This window comes from Cupressus sempervirens, chromosome 11 (genome assembly GCF_028749045.1).
Source record: "Cupressus sempervirens isolate cs-2001-9-10 chromosome 11, ASM2874904v1, whole genome shotgun sequence".
NCBI classification, from domain to species: domain Eukaryota; kingdom Viridiplantae; phylum Streptophyta; class Pinopsida; order Cupressales; family Cupressaceae; genus Cupressus; species Cupressus sempervirens.
The window spans coordinates 394,066,073-394,081,804 of NC_143128.1; the positions used below are offsets into that span (position 1 = coordinate 394,066,073).

General features: G+C 35.7%; 2 protein-coding genes and 1 long non-coding RNA gene across 5 annotated transcripts in view; 2 read left to right on the forward strand and 1 right to left on the reverse strand.

Moving 5' to 3' along the window:
- The window catches only part of LOC149529680 (uncharacterized), a 196,810-nt gene that overhangs the window by 117,759 nt on the left and 63,319 nt on the right, over positions 1-15,732 (forward strand). The gene's annotated exons all lie outside the window — the stretch shown is intronic.
- LOC149529681 (uncharacterized) lies at positions 2,508-3,982 on the forward strand. The gene is made up of 3 exons (XR_016358435.1): positions 2,508-2,937; positions 3,058-3,453; positions 3,594-3,982. It is a non-coding gene; the product is annotated as an uncharacterized LOC149529681 (long non-coding RNA).
- Positions 9,112-13,977, reverse strand: LOC149529682 (uncharacterized). Its single transcript, XM_089808607.1, has 5 exons — positions 13,698-13,977; positions 13,150-13,548; positions 12,829-13,052; positions 12,531-12,718; positions 9,112-12,435 (listed from the first exon to the last, which is right to left on the reverse strand). Exons 1-5 carry the CDS (start codon positions 13,719-13,721, stop codon positions 12,221-12,223), a joined length of 1,050 nt encoding a protein of 349 aa, XP_089664733.1. The 5' UTR covers positions 13,722-13,977; the 3' UTR covers positions 9,112-12,220.

Here is a 15,732-nt window from a genome sequence, read left to right on the forward strand (position 1 = left end):
AGGGTTTCATATTTGACCTTGGAGAATTGAAAATTCTCACAATTTAGCACTTTGAATTGGTTGAAACTACATGAGTAAATTGTGGGAGTGCTTTGGCTTCATATAGAGGCCAAGATTGATTCAATTGTTTGCAGAAATTGGTGATTAGAAGTCCATTTCATTTCAGAATTGTTAGCAAGGGAAGAAGGCTTCACTTTATGCATATCACAGCCCATATATGATTCAGTATTTTAAGTTATTTCTGGCTGTAGGTCATAGAGAGCAGTGGCAGATTTGTTAGAGGACAGCATTTGGAATTTTAGGCAGCCGCCAACCATCTATAGGCAGTGGCCAGGGTTTGTGAGGCTGTGTTCTGAATTTCTGGGGTAGTGTATGACAGTTAATGGGCATATTTTGGAACAAGGATGCCTGCCTTTATTAATTCAAGCTTTAGTGTCAATCTGAGATGGTCTTCAGGGGCAGTGACTTCATCTTCAAAGTAAATTCGATACATGCAACCAGTTATTGGTTCCTCTTATTTAATTTTAAATAAATTTCAAAAGTATTTTATTGCCTTGGTAAATATTTCCCAGAGAGAATAAAATTAAGTTGTTCAGTATATGGTTGCTTAGCATTTGAATTCCAAGGATTGTCATTTTTTGTAATTCCATATCTTGTTGAAATATTCAAATAGATTATATTTCAAAAACCGTGAGAGTTTTAAACTTTGAAAAAACCCAATAAGAATTAGAGCTTGCATGCATAGTGTTTGGCAAAATGTCATACATACAATATTGAAATAATTTAGTGTTTGTCAGAGATAGAACTCACAAGAAGTTCTTACATACAACATTGAAATAAATCTACTTCTTTAATACAACCATTCAAAAGCAACATGAGCTTTGCAGAATTCTAGGAATGGGGTTAGGAAATGCATTTGGAGAATATTTGGGAATACCTCTCTTTTGGGGAGCTTATAGAGAAAATATATGCAGGATATTATAGACAACTGCATCAACAAAATGGATGGTTGGAAAAGAACATGGATTACATTGGTTGGTAGGATCCTCATGTTAAAATTGGTAATATCTATAATTCCAATCTTCTTGATGATGTGTTTGAAGCATAGTTCGGAGAATCACCTGAAAATCACCAGAATCGCCAGTTTGGCAATTTGATTTAGGCCTACTGATTTTTTTGGAGCCGTGAATTGTTTCAGGCAATTTTTTCCATGAATCGCCTAAATTGCTGATTCATGCAAATGATGGAAAAAATTGCCTAAATTGGCCGCACGGCAAGGCATAAAGTGAACTCATTTTTTTATTAAAACACATGTTTTAAATTTTTTTTTTTGGTCTTCCTCTTTGTTTTAACCCTAAAGGGCCTTCTAATTGTTAAGCATGAGTAGAAGAGAGGAAAAGTGACAGAGAGGAAGAGAAAAGAAAAACCATAGGATTCCAACCAGCAAGAAGGAAGAGCATAAGATTGCATTGGGAGCATTCCATTTGGGGAGGCCATAAGATTGCATTGGGAGCATTAAGTAGTCAATGGCAACACTCCTCAACTCATTTGCAAGAGGTAAGTATTGATTTTTTTGCATGTTAGTATATTATGCAATTTTTGTTAAATTTTTTTAGTTTTCATTTGCAAATCTTGAATGTTTTTTAGTTTTACTAAATTGCAAAGTAGAGTTTCTATAACTTTTCTTTATTAGTTTCAAACTTTGAGGTTTTACTTGAATTTTCTTATTGCAGCAGCCTTAACTTTCATTTTCCATAATGGGTAAAAAAGATGAATGTTGGAAATATATTGAAGACTTTCCTTGAAGAAACAAATTTCAAACAAAATGTATGTTCTGTAAAGAATTAAATTCTGGTGGTATTTATAGATTCAAATACCACATTGCTGCTATACCTGGACATGATATTACCATTTGCACTCTACAAACTCCTGAGGCAAAACACACTTGTTTAGTGGCATTAGAAAAATATGAGTAAGATAAATTGAATAAGAAAAGGCAATTTGAAGGGTTAAAGGCTATTGGCTCCCATGCTCCTGTAGCCGCATCTGCATCTGCATCAGCATCCACATCCGTAGGTTGTGTTGGAGAGGGTTCTTCTAGGCCTCCTTTTCATCCTAGTTCTATTACTCATGCTAGTGCTAGTTGGTCTTACATTGAGATTAAGTCCAATCTATTGCAGTTTAGAGTGCGGAAGAACAGATTGGATAGTTACTTTGTGCCCCACACTACTCTTGGCTCACAACCCACGCTTGAGGGCATGGGTTTGAATAAGGAGATTCATGATGTTGCCAGAAAAGAAATTTGCAAATTTTGGTACTTTAGGGACATTCCATTTGTTGCAGCCAAGTAATTGATTCTTTTTTCTTTGTTTTCTTTAAGGTTAAAATAAAATTTTAATAATATCTACTTGTTTTATGATTCATTGATTAATCATAGATTTACTTTACAAGCTTACATAATGATTTTTCATCTAAATTTCTAATCATATTTTATTTGTGATAGGGCTCCTTATTGACAAAACATGATAGATGCGGCTGAGTTGAGTGGATACCTTTTGGATGAAATGGTAGAGGATATGAAGGTTTAGCTTGAGGACCACCAAAAGGAGTGGATCGAAAAGGGTTGCACCATCATGACTAATGGTTGGACAGATAGGAGGAATAGAACACTCAATTTTCTTGTTTCCTATGGAGATGATTGATCATTCTACTTTCCTACATACATTGGAAACTGTGAATCGTGATTGAATATTTCAAATTTTGATTTGTTAATTGCTAATTTGTTGATGATTCATGATAATTCATTGTTCTGTAGGATATACCATGTTCCTCAAATCCATTGATGCTTCCACTCATATAAAAATGCCACATACTTATGTGAGGTTATTGAGGAAGTCATAGCAAAGGTGGAGGAACATGTGGTGCAGGTGGTGATGGGTAAACTTTTAACTTTTCAAGTTTTGAAAATAAATTTATTTGAATTTTGAACATTTTCTAATTCTAAGTTTCCTAAGTTCTAACATGTTTGAATTTCTAATTAAATTAAAATTGTTGTAGGTAAACTTTTGATGGAGAGGCACCCCACCATATTTTGGTCTCCTTGTGCGGCACATTGCCTTGACCTCATGTTAGAGGAAATTGGTACGCTTGAGTGGGTCAAATCATGTGTCGAGAGGGAAAATATGAAAGTTTATCTATAATCATTCATTCGTACTGAGCACAATGAGGGACTAGATAGGAGGCAAGGAGTTAGCTTGTCCAGACATCAAGAGGTTTCCCTCGAATTTCATCACACTACAGTCCTTGTTGAGATTAAGGGATGACTTGAAGAGCATGTTTGTTGGGTGGGAGTGGATTACATCTTTCTATGCTACGACCACTGCAGTGGTAGATGTGGTGAATTGCATCTTTGATAATGATGGTTTTTGGAAACTTGCTAAAGAAATCCTTAAGGTAAATTTATTGCAATTTAACATTTAGAAGTTTACTATTTAGTATTTAATATTTAATTGTTTAATAATTTAGTTTTACTTTTAGTTATATTATTTTATATTTAATTTTTGACTCAAATGTTTCTTTTACATTATATGTAGGTCACTGGGTGCCTTTTATCTCTCCTATGAACTGCTGATGGGGAGAAACCCTCTATGGGCTACATATATGAGGGCATGGATAGGGCCAAGGAGACCATTCGAGCACAGAATATAGGAGTGCAGGAGAAGTATGGCCCTATTTGGGATATCATTGATAGGAGATGGTAGAATCAACTCCACCAACCCATTCATGTAGCAACTTACTTTTTGAATCCGACATTTTGTTCCCGTCTTGACTTCAAGGCGAATGAGGAAGTTCTCACTGACTAGTGATCCAGAGGTTGAGTAGTGATGAGTAGCGCGACTACAACCATTGAGCTCAACAAGTTCAATAATAAAGAAGGGCCACTTTTCTCTAGTAGGATGGCTATAGATGCTTGGACAACAATACAACCAAGTAAAAATTAAATAATATATTCATGAATCTAAAGTTTATGACTTATAAGTTATGCATTTTAATTATTGATCATGTAATTTTAAAGTTGTAAATGAGACTACTTGTTTTTGTTTTCCCTTATTTCAGATAGATGGTGGCAAATGTTTGGGCTCACAACCTTAAAACTTTAAAAAATTGTCATTCGTATTCTGAGTCAGCCAAGCAACTCTTTTGGATGTGAGTTGAGCTGGTCCATGTTTGAGCACATCCACTCGAAGAAGAGAAATAGGTTGACTATGCAGAGACTGAATGATCTTGTCTTTGTTCATTACAACCTTCATCTTAGCATCAAACAAATTTTGGGTGTTGACTCCTCTTTGATCATTCTGGAGGAGATTGATCCAGAATCAGAGTGGCTCACTGAGGCTGTGGATCTAGTCTTCACTGAGGAAGACCATGAGTGGGTTGACCAGGTGGATTGAGAGGTTGAGGCTGTGGCCATGACAGAGGAGACAGCTAGAGCATGTTCAGGCACTGGTAGATACACACGCGCATGCATAGACATAGGCCATAGTGATGTTGTTCATGAGTCCATCTTACATGCGAGGATTATGGCTCGGCAATCCTCGAGGACCTACCTTTGATGCCTTTCTAGTAGGCAGACTGGATTCTCAGAGGCCGAGGCTAAGGCTGAGGCTGAGGTTGAGGATGATGATGAGACTTGAGCTGGAGCCTTGTTTTTTCATTTTGTTTACAAATATTGATAGACATATGTTTCATGGATCTTCATCTTAGATTCTTATGTACATTTATGATTTGATGTCTTATGGATCTTCATCTTACATACATTCTATGATTTGAATCATTATGATCATATGATTTCTATTTACTTCATTTACAGCCTAGAATTTACATTTTACGTGTAACATAGTTATGTATGTGATGGAGTTATCACTTATGTTCCATGTTTATGTATGTTAACTTCTATTTAATGATGTTATAGTGTGTTTAAATTATATTCAATAAAAGGTGCATGAAATAAGTTTTAAATTGTTAAAATCTCTTAATTGAAAGGGTTTTTTTTTAAATTTGCTGATTCGTAGCCGATTCATGGCCGATTCATGGCTGATTCATGATTTGATTTGGCCTTGCCGATTTCGATCTGATTCCATTCTCATTACTTTTTTTTGACGTTTCTCATGAAGGTTATTATACTGATAAGGCAAGGGATGCAATTGTTTTTTGGAATGGTGCAAGTGTAGAAAAAATTCCTTTTCGTGCATGGGACAAAGTTTATCAAATAAAAGGAAAAGGTAGGGCTTGGATTAGAGACTAGCAAACTATGAATGTAGCTTTAGGAGCTAAACTGGTGTGGAGTATATATTCTAATCCAAATTTGTTGTGGGTGAAGGTAATGAAAGAAAACGACTAAGATTCGAGAGAAGATCACAGAAATCGTAACAATCCATGACCATCATAGTGGATTAACTATATGCAACTTTATAGTTGCTTGTAGACTGGATATCACTAATCACATCACTCGGTGAATTGGCAATGGAAGGAATGCCAAATTGTAGGAGGATTCATGGAATGGATTAGCATAATTAAAAAATGAAGTCAAAATTCATGATCTTAAAGATTATTTTTCACACGAAGATGGAGAGAAAAAACCTGTGATTATTTAGACGTTAACATGGTCTTATAAGAAATGAATATATATATATATATATATGGAAAATGTAGATAATGAAGTGCTGTTAGAACAGCGAGACAAATGAGGAGCATCTTTTGGAATGGGAAAATCATCATCACTGAGAAGGAAGATAAAATTGTTTACAATGTAGCAATGAGTTGGAAATATCTGTCAAAATTGGTTATTAATTTTAGACAGATTAGAAGAGAACAATAACTGTCCAACTAAGTTATGTTGGGGGAAGGATTGCCTTTTGAAGGTAGAAATTTTTGCATGGTTTGTAATAATGGGCAGAATTTTAACAAGAGAACGGAGAAAGAGACTTGGTTTCATAGGGCCCACTAAGTGTGTTTTGTGTGATGTTGATGCCGAAAGTGTAGATCATCTACTCTTGCAATGTAGAATAGCTTTAGAATGCTGGGAAGTTCTTAAGGAGAAATTAGGATGGCAGGGACCGCTGCAAAATTCTCTAAAGTAGAGGGCGAACGAGCCTTCCTTCCTGGATTTTTGTAGTGATAGCCCTCCCTGCTTTTAAACAACTTTGTCACTCCAAATGCAAAAATCTTCTGAGAAGGGAAGAGATTGGATTGGGGAGTTGTGGTGTAGGGTGGGTCCCCTTGCGGCTCCTCTAATGCACAGAACCTTATCTCTTTTTTTGTAGATTGGCTGGTTCTTTCGCATCATGCATGGGAAGCTGTTTTCTGAATCTTCATGTGGTTATTATTAGCAAGGCATAACTCCAGAACTTGCCGTAACTTTAGCCCTAATGTTGGCCAGTGTATCATAGAAATCCACATTATCTAGTTTGTGGGTAATGAGTTCTTCATTTTGAATTTGGGAGATTTGGAAAGAGCATAATAGGAAATTTTTTTGGAAAAAAAAAAGTCTATGGATAGAAGAAGGTAGTGACATTACAAGTGCAACTCACACAAACCCCTTACACCTTGGAGGACAAGAGAATTCAATCAATGTGTCCTGTAATTAAGATTAGAGCTAGCAATGGATCAAATTGGGGTAGGTCATCTACTAAGAATTCAATGGATGTTAAGTGGGAAAAGCCTCAAGATGGGCGATTTAAAAATAAATCTTCTCAAAGTAGCTAAAGGTAATTCGGCACCTTTAGGAGCAAGGGAAATAGTTCATAATTGGTAAGGTGAATAATTTTTGCACTAGAGCCAAAAAACACTAGAGGAAGAAACTAATAATATAGTTGAGGCTAAAGCTGCATTATTGGTAGTGAATCTTGCTAGATCTTTGGGCTTGGACAAAATACATCTGGAAGGTGATTCACTTATCATAGTGCATGCGACCATGAAGGGGAAGGTAGAAGCTTGGTATTTGCAAAGCTATATTTCAACAATAACTAATCATTTATCACATTTTGAGGGTTTCAATATTAGCCACATATGAAGAGAAAGAAACAAGGAGGCATATTATTTGTTGAAATAGGCTCTATCATTTGACATAGAAGATGAATTAAGAATTGAGGATCTAAGGAATCTATCTTTAGAAGACATAGAGTGCAGCGACGTAGATTTCAGAAAACTCTAATTTGGTAAAAATGATTATAATAAGGAAAAAGAAAAATTAGCTGTATTCAAAATTGATTGTAGCTATGGGTGTTAGTGATGACATAAATAAAAGGTGGCAATTTTAATAATAATTAAGAGTTGTTGGAGGTCGCATGTTTAATTATAGGTTGTCATTTCAAAATTAATGAAGGCTTTGGGTTGAGTTTTCAAGCATGTGTATTAATTGTCAAAAAGAATGTGATCTAGCTATGATTTAATGTGGAGTGAAAAACAATGATGATAGAGTGGATGAAATGGGTGGCAACAGACAAGTTTTTAATTATTAATGGTTGTCACTCGCATGTTTTCTCTTTTAAAGATAAGGCAAGTTTCCAAACAAGACAGTTAGAATCTGCATTTGCATTTTGCTCATCTACAAGAATAGGGTAGTGGCGAATTTGGAAAGATGATGGAGGAAAATTTCACATTTAAAACAAAAGGATAGTAGAAGGTTTTTTTTTCCAATCCAATCAAGGTGGAATGCTTACAAAGATTGTTGAATTGTAATTGAGAATTTTTTATTTAAGTTGTCTTTGGGGTGTTGGGATCGAAATTCGTGGAGGCTAAACACAACTTACACTTGAATGTAGACATTATCTTGATAATAGTAGCTTGGGGTTTAGGAATTGAAGAAGCAACGGTCAAGTGGGTAGTGGGATTTCTATTAGATGAGGATTTGCTTCTCTGTCATGTTGCTAGTTTAAGATAGAATTTGAATGATAATTAGATAATACAATATTATTAAATAAATAATGATAATAAAATTATATATAAATTTATTAAAATGTAAAAATAAGAAATAATAATTAAATATATAATCTATTATCAATAAAATAATATTTAGTGTAAGATTTAAAACAATTAAATAATAAGAAAAGTATAATGAATGAATAAATAAATAAATGAAATACAAGAGAGAATATAGTATAAAGTATGCTACCTTTTTAAATAGGATTTAATAAATGATAATAAACTTAAAATAAACAAATATAATGTAGAATAATATAAATTAGCTAAATCTAATGAAAAGTCAAGAGTTACGTACTAAAGAGATGTGACTCCTTGAAATTAAGATATAAAAGAGAGGAAAGCTCATTTTAAAGAGGAAGGGAAAAGAGGAGAAGAAACGAGTTAAAGAGGGATAAATGGAAGAGGAAAAGGATACGAGGAAAACAAGTGACTTTGATGAAAGGGTGTGACTCTCTAAAAGGGTTGCAATTATGAATGGTTGTGACTCTTCAAAAAGATTATAATTATGAAGTGTTATGACTTTTTGAAAGGATTGTGATTATGAAGGGTTGTGACTTTTGATAGGATTGTGGTTATAAAGGGTTGTGACTTTTCAGTAAGACATAGATGACAAATAAAACAAGATTTATAATTTGGGCTATATTATATTCAAATCAAATTTGTCTCCTTATAAAAGAGGAGGGAATAAGTAAACTAAACCCACATGGAAAGTAACTAAGGAATAATTTAATCAAGAAATCTTTATTACAAAAACTTAAGCTACCAATTCGGATGTGGATTCCAAAAGCGGATACGGGATGTGGGGATTATTTTTTTTGGATGCAGATGCGGGAGGAAATGTATATATATTTATATATTTAAAAAAAAAAAATAATATATATATATATATATATATAAATATATATTTAAAATATATATATATATATATATATATATATATATATATATATATATATATATATATATATATATATATATATATATATATATATATATATATATATATATAAATATATAATAATATATGCAAAGAAATGCAAGAAATATCAAATATACTAATATATGTAAAGAAATGTAAGAAATATACAAAAACAAATCATTTGATAATATGACTACGAATCTATGATACTTAACCCTTAATCAAAATTCAAGATATTTCAAAATTAATATGTGCTTGTCCAGCATTAGCATTTAGTCTTAGACAATAAGTTCAAATAGGTCATGTTCAAGATTCCAACAAAATAAAAACGTAGTTAATGACTGAAGTTTGAAGATTCAATCAATCAGAGTCTGACTTTTAATCATAGGGATTCGCAAGAAAATCCACATTCTCATCATCATCTCCAACTGCTGAAAGATCATTTGAACCAAACATGGTTCCATTTATGCTAGATGCACCACGTGCCACGCTTTCATCATCACTGTCTCCAACTGTAATAAGGTCATGAAGTGTTGCATCCAAATCTGCACACTTAGGGGCTACATCCCAAAGCTTTGTTGCCCCTTCCTTGTAATGATCATTATTACGTGACAAAAGACGCAAGTTGGTGTGGACAAAGACCAAGTCCTCAGTTTTTTTGGAGCACAACCGGTTGCATTTCATTGAATGGATAAAGGAGTATGTATTCCAATTCCTTTCAGCAATAAAAGAACTAGCAACCTAGATAGTTGTCACAAAGCATACAAATGAAAAGCAAATTAATTTTAAAGAATGTGTGAAACACTAAATTCTAGAATGCAAGTGTAAACATAACAGTTTAAAAAAAATTTACAAAACAAAATAAAAAACTTAGTTGTGATAGGACCTTGATTGCAAGAGGTTGAAGATGCTTGAAAGGTTGACCATACATGTACCACCATATGATAGCTTCCATTCTATTTTGGTCCTTTAGTGCAAAATTGCAAATGGAGAATGCCTTAACCTCGAAGCAAACAACCCAAATGCTTCCCTCACTTTTTCATGCATTTCTTCCAGTGGGAAGAGTCTTGTAAGAGCTTTGTGGCACCCCTTAGCAACCTTCTCATTTGCAAAAGGTGCAACTCTACCCGGCATACCAACTACCTCCTCACTATAGTACCTAGGAGATAAGGCATATGCAAGGAGGTGCAATGGGGTAGTCATCTTATTCTAGCGATGGTGGATTGTTGCTTGCACTTGTTTGCATAAGGCTTCACATTGCGTGGGGTCACTCTTATGTGCTTGTATGGAATGTTTTACCTTCTCAACCATGGTGTCCATGCCATCATACACATCCCCCAAGCAAGGTGTATCTGCATCAGCAGAATGGAGCATAGTCATTATGGACTCGGTGAAATCCAATACATATGCCACATGAGCCGACCAACTCTCATTCAAGATCAAATCCCTGATCCTTTGTGCTCTTTCTGAATTTGAGATCTTCTATACATCCCATTGATTACCGATGACCATTTGACTTAATCCAGCTTTTATCTTGAGGAGTTGTCTCATAACAATTGTATGAGATACAAAATTGGTCTCAGCAACCTAAGCAAGTTAACAATATGTCGATTGACAATATAATTATAAATTTTAATTTTTAACTAAATTACAAAACCATGAAACTTAGTAATTTAAAAAAATTAATTTACCTTCAGCAACTCCAATTTGGAGTATGTTCTAAAAATGGATTGTGACATGTGGTTGGTCACAAACATTTGTATGTCCTCCCCCTCTTCGTATATTTTCTTCACCCACTCTACTTCAGTCCCAATCCTCTGCATGATCAAGTTAAGGGAGTGAATAGTGCATGGGGTCCAAAAAATATGCTCATACCGACTCTCAACTAAAGCATTTGCACCCTTGCAATTTTTTGCATTGTCTGTGACCACCTATACCACATTCTCACTACCCACCATCTCCGTGGCCTTGATGAGAATTATAGAAATGAATTCGGAATCCTTCACTTGCCCCTCACAATCAATAGCCTTCAAAAACATTGCCTCTTTGGGGGAAATTGCAATCACATTAATTAGTGGCCGATTTCTTGTATCCTTCCAACCATCTGACACAATAGTTAGACTCGAAGTTTTCCAAGATTTTTTGATTGGTTGAAGGTCTTTCTCTATATGTGCCTTCTCTTATTGCAATAGAGTCGTACGCACCTTTTCATACCTCGGTCTTGTGTAGTTAGCTGGTGATTCTTTGATTGCTGCCACCATTTCCTTCCAATATGGTGATCTCACCAAGTTGAAAGGAAGCCCATTTGCATAGAGGCAATGTGCAATAGCTTCATCAGTGCGGTCTCTTGGCTACAATTTAAATGTGGTGTGCAATGGCTCTCTTTTGCAGGTTGAAATTCCTACTTCTTCTGCAACCTCTCCTGGCACAGGTACTTCTAAGAATGGGTGTTGGGAGGATGCAATTGGTTTAGTGGGTGCATGTAGCTTGCTCTTTGAGGAAGGACCTTGATAGTAGCTTTTTTTGATCTATTGATCAATGTATCAACCATAGTTGGAAAACTCGCCAAATGCAAAAACTCGCCAAGCCCCCCAAAAGTTTAATCCGGAAAAACTCGGCGATTTAAAAAAAAACTAGGGAAAAACTCGGAAACCTAAAAAACCACTGAAATTTAATTAAAAATACATTTATTTTGCAAAATTTAATGAGAAGATGCATCTAATAAGTTAATTAAAGACAATACAAAATAAAGAAACAAAGTTTAGATATATATAAATGTATAATGCGTACAAAATTGCATTCTCATGCAGAATGCTCATGGTAGGAAGCAAAATAGTAAATTACTAAATAGTTTCAATATGTCAAAATAGAAGTAAATACTAAAAGTCTAAATACATGAATACAATTTGACAATGTCAATCACATCTTCCTCTTTCCACTTGCACTAGCAGGAAAGCGAGGGGGTCTAGTCCTAGAAGAAGTGCCCCGCATTGGGATAGGGCGTGAGCTGCGTGACTGTGAACTCTGTGGCTGTGCCCCCTCGCTCGACGTCCCTACTGACTGGCTTGGCGTCCTAGAAGAGGATGCATCTCCTCCTAATGGTAATGCCTGATCCTCGCCTGAATCATCATCATCCTCGTCCTCATTCTCAATGTCATCCATAGTGAACTGAAAATCAGTGTTAGCCTCCCCCTCCATGGCCTGCCTCTCCAAATCAGCGATCTCATCTGGTGTAAACAATGGACTTGGCTCCTGTGCTGTCCAATCAGAATAAGGATCTATCTCATCTAGATCAAGCAGACCAGGTAGTTCTAAGAGCTATGCCTTTTTTATGCGCAACTTAAGATTATAGTGCACATAAACAAGGTCATTAAGCTGTTTTTGAGTCAATCTGTTTCTTTTCTTTGTATGGATGGACTCAAATAAGCTCCAATTGCGCTCACAATAGGATGAGCTACAAGGTTGGGATAGGACTCTGAGAGCAAATTTCCTTAAATTGGGGGTATTGCCACCCCAACTTGCCCACCAAGCATCTGCAAAACAAAATTAAAAAAGTTATAAAGCAATAAAAAAAAAATCAGAAGCACAACTTATCAATTAGCAAAAATTTTAAAGTTTGACGCTTTACCTGGTGCTTGAGTAGATCTTGCTCTCTTTGCTAGCATAGAAGAGAACAAAGGACCCCTTGATTCCACATGGATTTGTTTTTCGGTCACAATAAGGTCTCTCTCCTCTTCACTTGATATCATTCTCTCAATGCATTTAGAGAGACCTTCCATGACCTCTCCATTAGGATCTGAGTAGGAATCATCAGCCCTAAAACAAATAGAAAATGATATCAAGTCTTACTACACAACCTTAAAAAGTAAAGTAAAATAAAGACTTATTAAAATCCCAACTTCAAGGACAATCAATTATCATAGTACTTGAATTTGGGATTGAGGAAGTAGCCTGCTGCATGAATAGGTTGGTGGAGCATATTGTTCCACCTCCTATCAATTATTTCCCAAATGGGGTCAAATTTGAGACTATCCCCGTGATAGTAACTTCTAACAGCCTCTTTCGCCCTATCCATGGCCTCATAAAGACCTCCCATTGGGGATTGCTGCCCATCACATGTGCGCAAGACTAGAACCAGGGGCAGAGACATCTACATTTGAAATTTGAAAAATACAAATTAGTTAATAACATAGTAAGTTATGAATTGATAATGAAACTTGAATACACTAAAAATATAATGAATATACCTCCACAATCTCCTTAGCCTTTGCAAAAAAGCTATCATCAAACACTATTCGTGCCACAGCCTCTCCTTCGGGCTTCTTTGAGTAAGGTGAAGCAACCCAATCAGCACACACAAACATTTGCTTCAAAGCCAATATGTGGTCAAGAATACTTTGCAACGTCAAGAAGACCGTTGCAAACCTTGTCATAGCAGGTCTCATCAAATTTTTGCCTTTAGTGGCTTTTCTCATCAAATTGAGAACCCATGGGTGATTATAGATATATTTCGTGACTCGCCTAGCATCTTCCACAATTGGACTCACCCAATCAAGTTTTCCTATGTCCTCCAAAAGAAGGTCAAGGACATGTGCTGCACAAGGTGACCAAAAAAAGTGTGGGATGCCTCTCTTGGAGGATTCTACCTAAAAGATTAGCAAAAAATCAATAATCAGTAACAAACTTTCCATATTTAGTATTTACAAATTACATCAAATCTAAATTGAATAATACCATTATCCATAGCATTACATTCATGATTCATATTGATTCAAATATAAAAAATTAAATCTACCTGCTGCCACATATGCTGCTGCATTATCTGTGATTATTTGCACCACATTCTCTATTCCCACCTCCATGACAACATTCTCCAACATTAAAGCCAATGTGGCTGCATTTTTCACTTTGTTGGAGGCATCGACAGATTTCCAAAACACCACATCATCTTTGCAAGCAATCAAGAAGTTAATAATGGTTCTACAGTCTTCTACTTCTTCCATCTGTCCACCCATCAGATAAAATGGTGCAGCCATACTTCTTCCACTCTTTCTTTTGGTCTTCTATCAATAATGTTGCCCTACGAACCGCTTTGTCAAGCAACCTACAAAATTTAGGTGTAATATTAAATAAAGTGTAAGTGTTAGTAAAAAATTAGGAAATAAGTTATAACAATTAAGATTTAAAATATAACAATGAACTAAAGTGAATCACAATTATTTACAATTACTAAATAGTAAAATACTAACCTTCCACTCATATCCTTGCGATTAGGCGGCTTGTACCCTTTGCCTGATATTGTCATTGCATTCACCATATTGACCCAATAGGGACTATCAGCGGCATTCATTGAGATATTGTTGAAAAACCAAAAATCAGCTGCTGCAATATCAGTTTGTTGATGCACCTCCTTAAACCATGCAGTGACCTCTAATGATGGCTGTGCTCCAGGTGTGTTCCTGGGCACAAAATAACCACCTATCCCTGATGGGGATCCAGATGGTGATGATGAAGAAGTAGGAGATGTAGAAGAAGTGGAACCGGTAAATGAGAAATTTTGTTTGTGGATCCATGGGCCACGAAGAGATCCTGATATGTTCTCGAGTGCTTCTTCTTCCTCTTGCATATCAAAAGGAGCTCCTTCTGATTCAGCTATGGCTGCCCTCATAGCTAATTTCGCTCTCTCCCTATTCAATTTTTTCTCTTCAGCAGCTGCAAGTAGGGCATGGATTAATCTTTTTTCTTCATCAATTACCTTGAGACAAGGATTTGAGTCATGTTTCTTTATGCCTGCAAGGTGGTATTTGAGGCGGTTTATGCCTCCAGAAATAATTCTCTCACAGGGAATGCATATCACCTCCCCAATATCATTTGGATTTGGAGCTTCATAGGCATACCGCCATGCCTTATCTCTTGCATTTTTAGGCCGAGTGTCTATATATCCAGATGGGCATGGTGTTTGTGGCCACTCTTCTTGTGGGTTTGTCATTTTTTTAATGGTTGACCGCTGCCCTACACATAAATATATAGAAAAATGAATAAACAAAGTTAGAACTTAGAAGCTAGGGTTTCAAATGATTCAAAGTTTCAAACTTCAAACTTCAACCATATCCTTAGCAAACAACAAACTTCAACCATATCCTTAGAAGCTAGCGTTTCAAATCAAAATGATTTTAAATGATTTGAAAACATTTACAAACAAGTTAACAACAACAAAAACAAAAGAACATTTGTTATAAAACTATAAAAAGTTTTCAAACTATGATAAGATGAACATACCTGGAAAGAAATTTGTCTTCTAAAATCGGTTAGAATCCTCTACAATCCACTCAAATCCGCCTTGAATCACTTGCAATCAGTTGAGAATGCCTCCAAACCTTCTTCTCTTCACTCCTCAAGGCTCTAAACAATCCAAATACAAGGAAAAATGAGGAAAAAACACATTCACTGCTGCTTTAATCCGTCACAGGCCGTGGGCGAAAATCTCACCAGTAAATCGCGAGTTTTTTTGAAAAACTCGCCGAGTTTTTCGCGATTACTCGCCGAGTATTCGACGAGTTTTTACCAGTCTGCCGAGTTTTTGAATCGACGAGTTAATTGGTGAAAAACTCGCCGAGCTAGGAAACTCGGCGAGTTTTTAAAACTTGCCGAGTACTCGGCGAGTTTTCCAACTATGGTATCAACAACTTCGTGTTCTCTTACAAATGAAAGTATTTCTGCACTAGTCATCTCGGTACCATTTTTGCCTTTGCACATTCCAAATCCTTTGCTAGCAGGGCCCATAAAATGAAGCTTCACTCGGGAATATGAGCTATTGAAAGGTTTTCCTT

Coding starts and splice junctions, on each gene's coding strand:
- LOC149529682 (XM_089808607.1), bottom strand. CDS start 13,721: ATGCAGCAGCATATGTGGCAGCAG. Junction 13,053..13,149: donor AGGCTAAGGAGATTGTGGAG/GTATATTCATTA, acceptor TTTCAAATGTAG/ATGTCTCTGCCCCTGGTTCT. Junction 12,719..12,828: donor TTCCTCAATCCCAAATTCAA/GTACTATGATAA, acceptor TATTTGTTTTAG/GGCTGATGATTCCTACTCAG.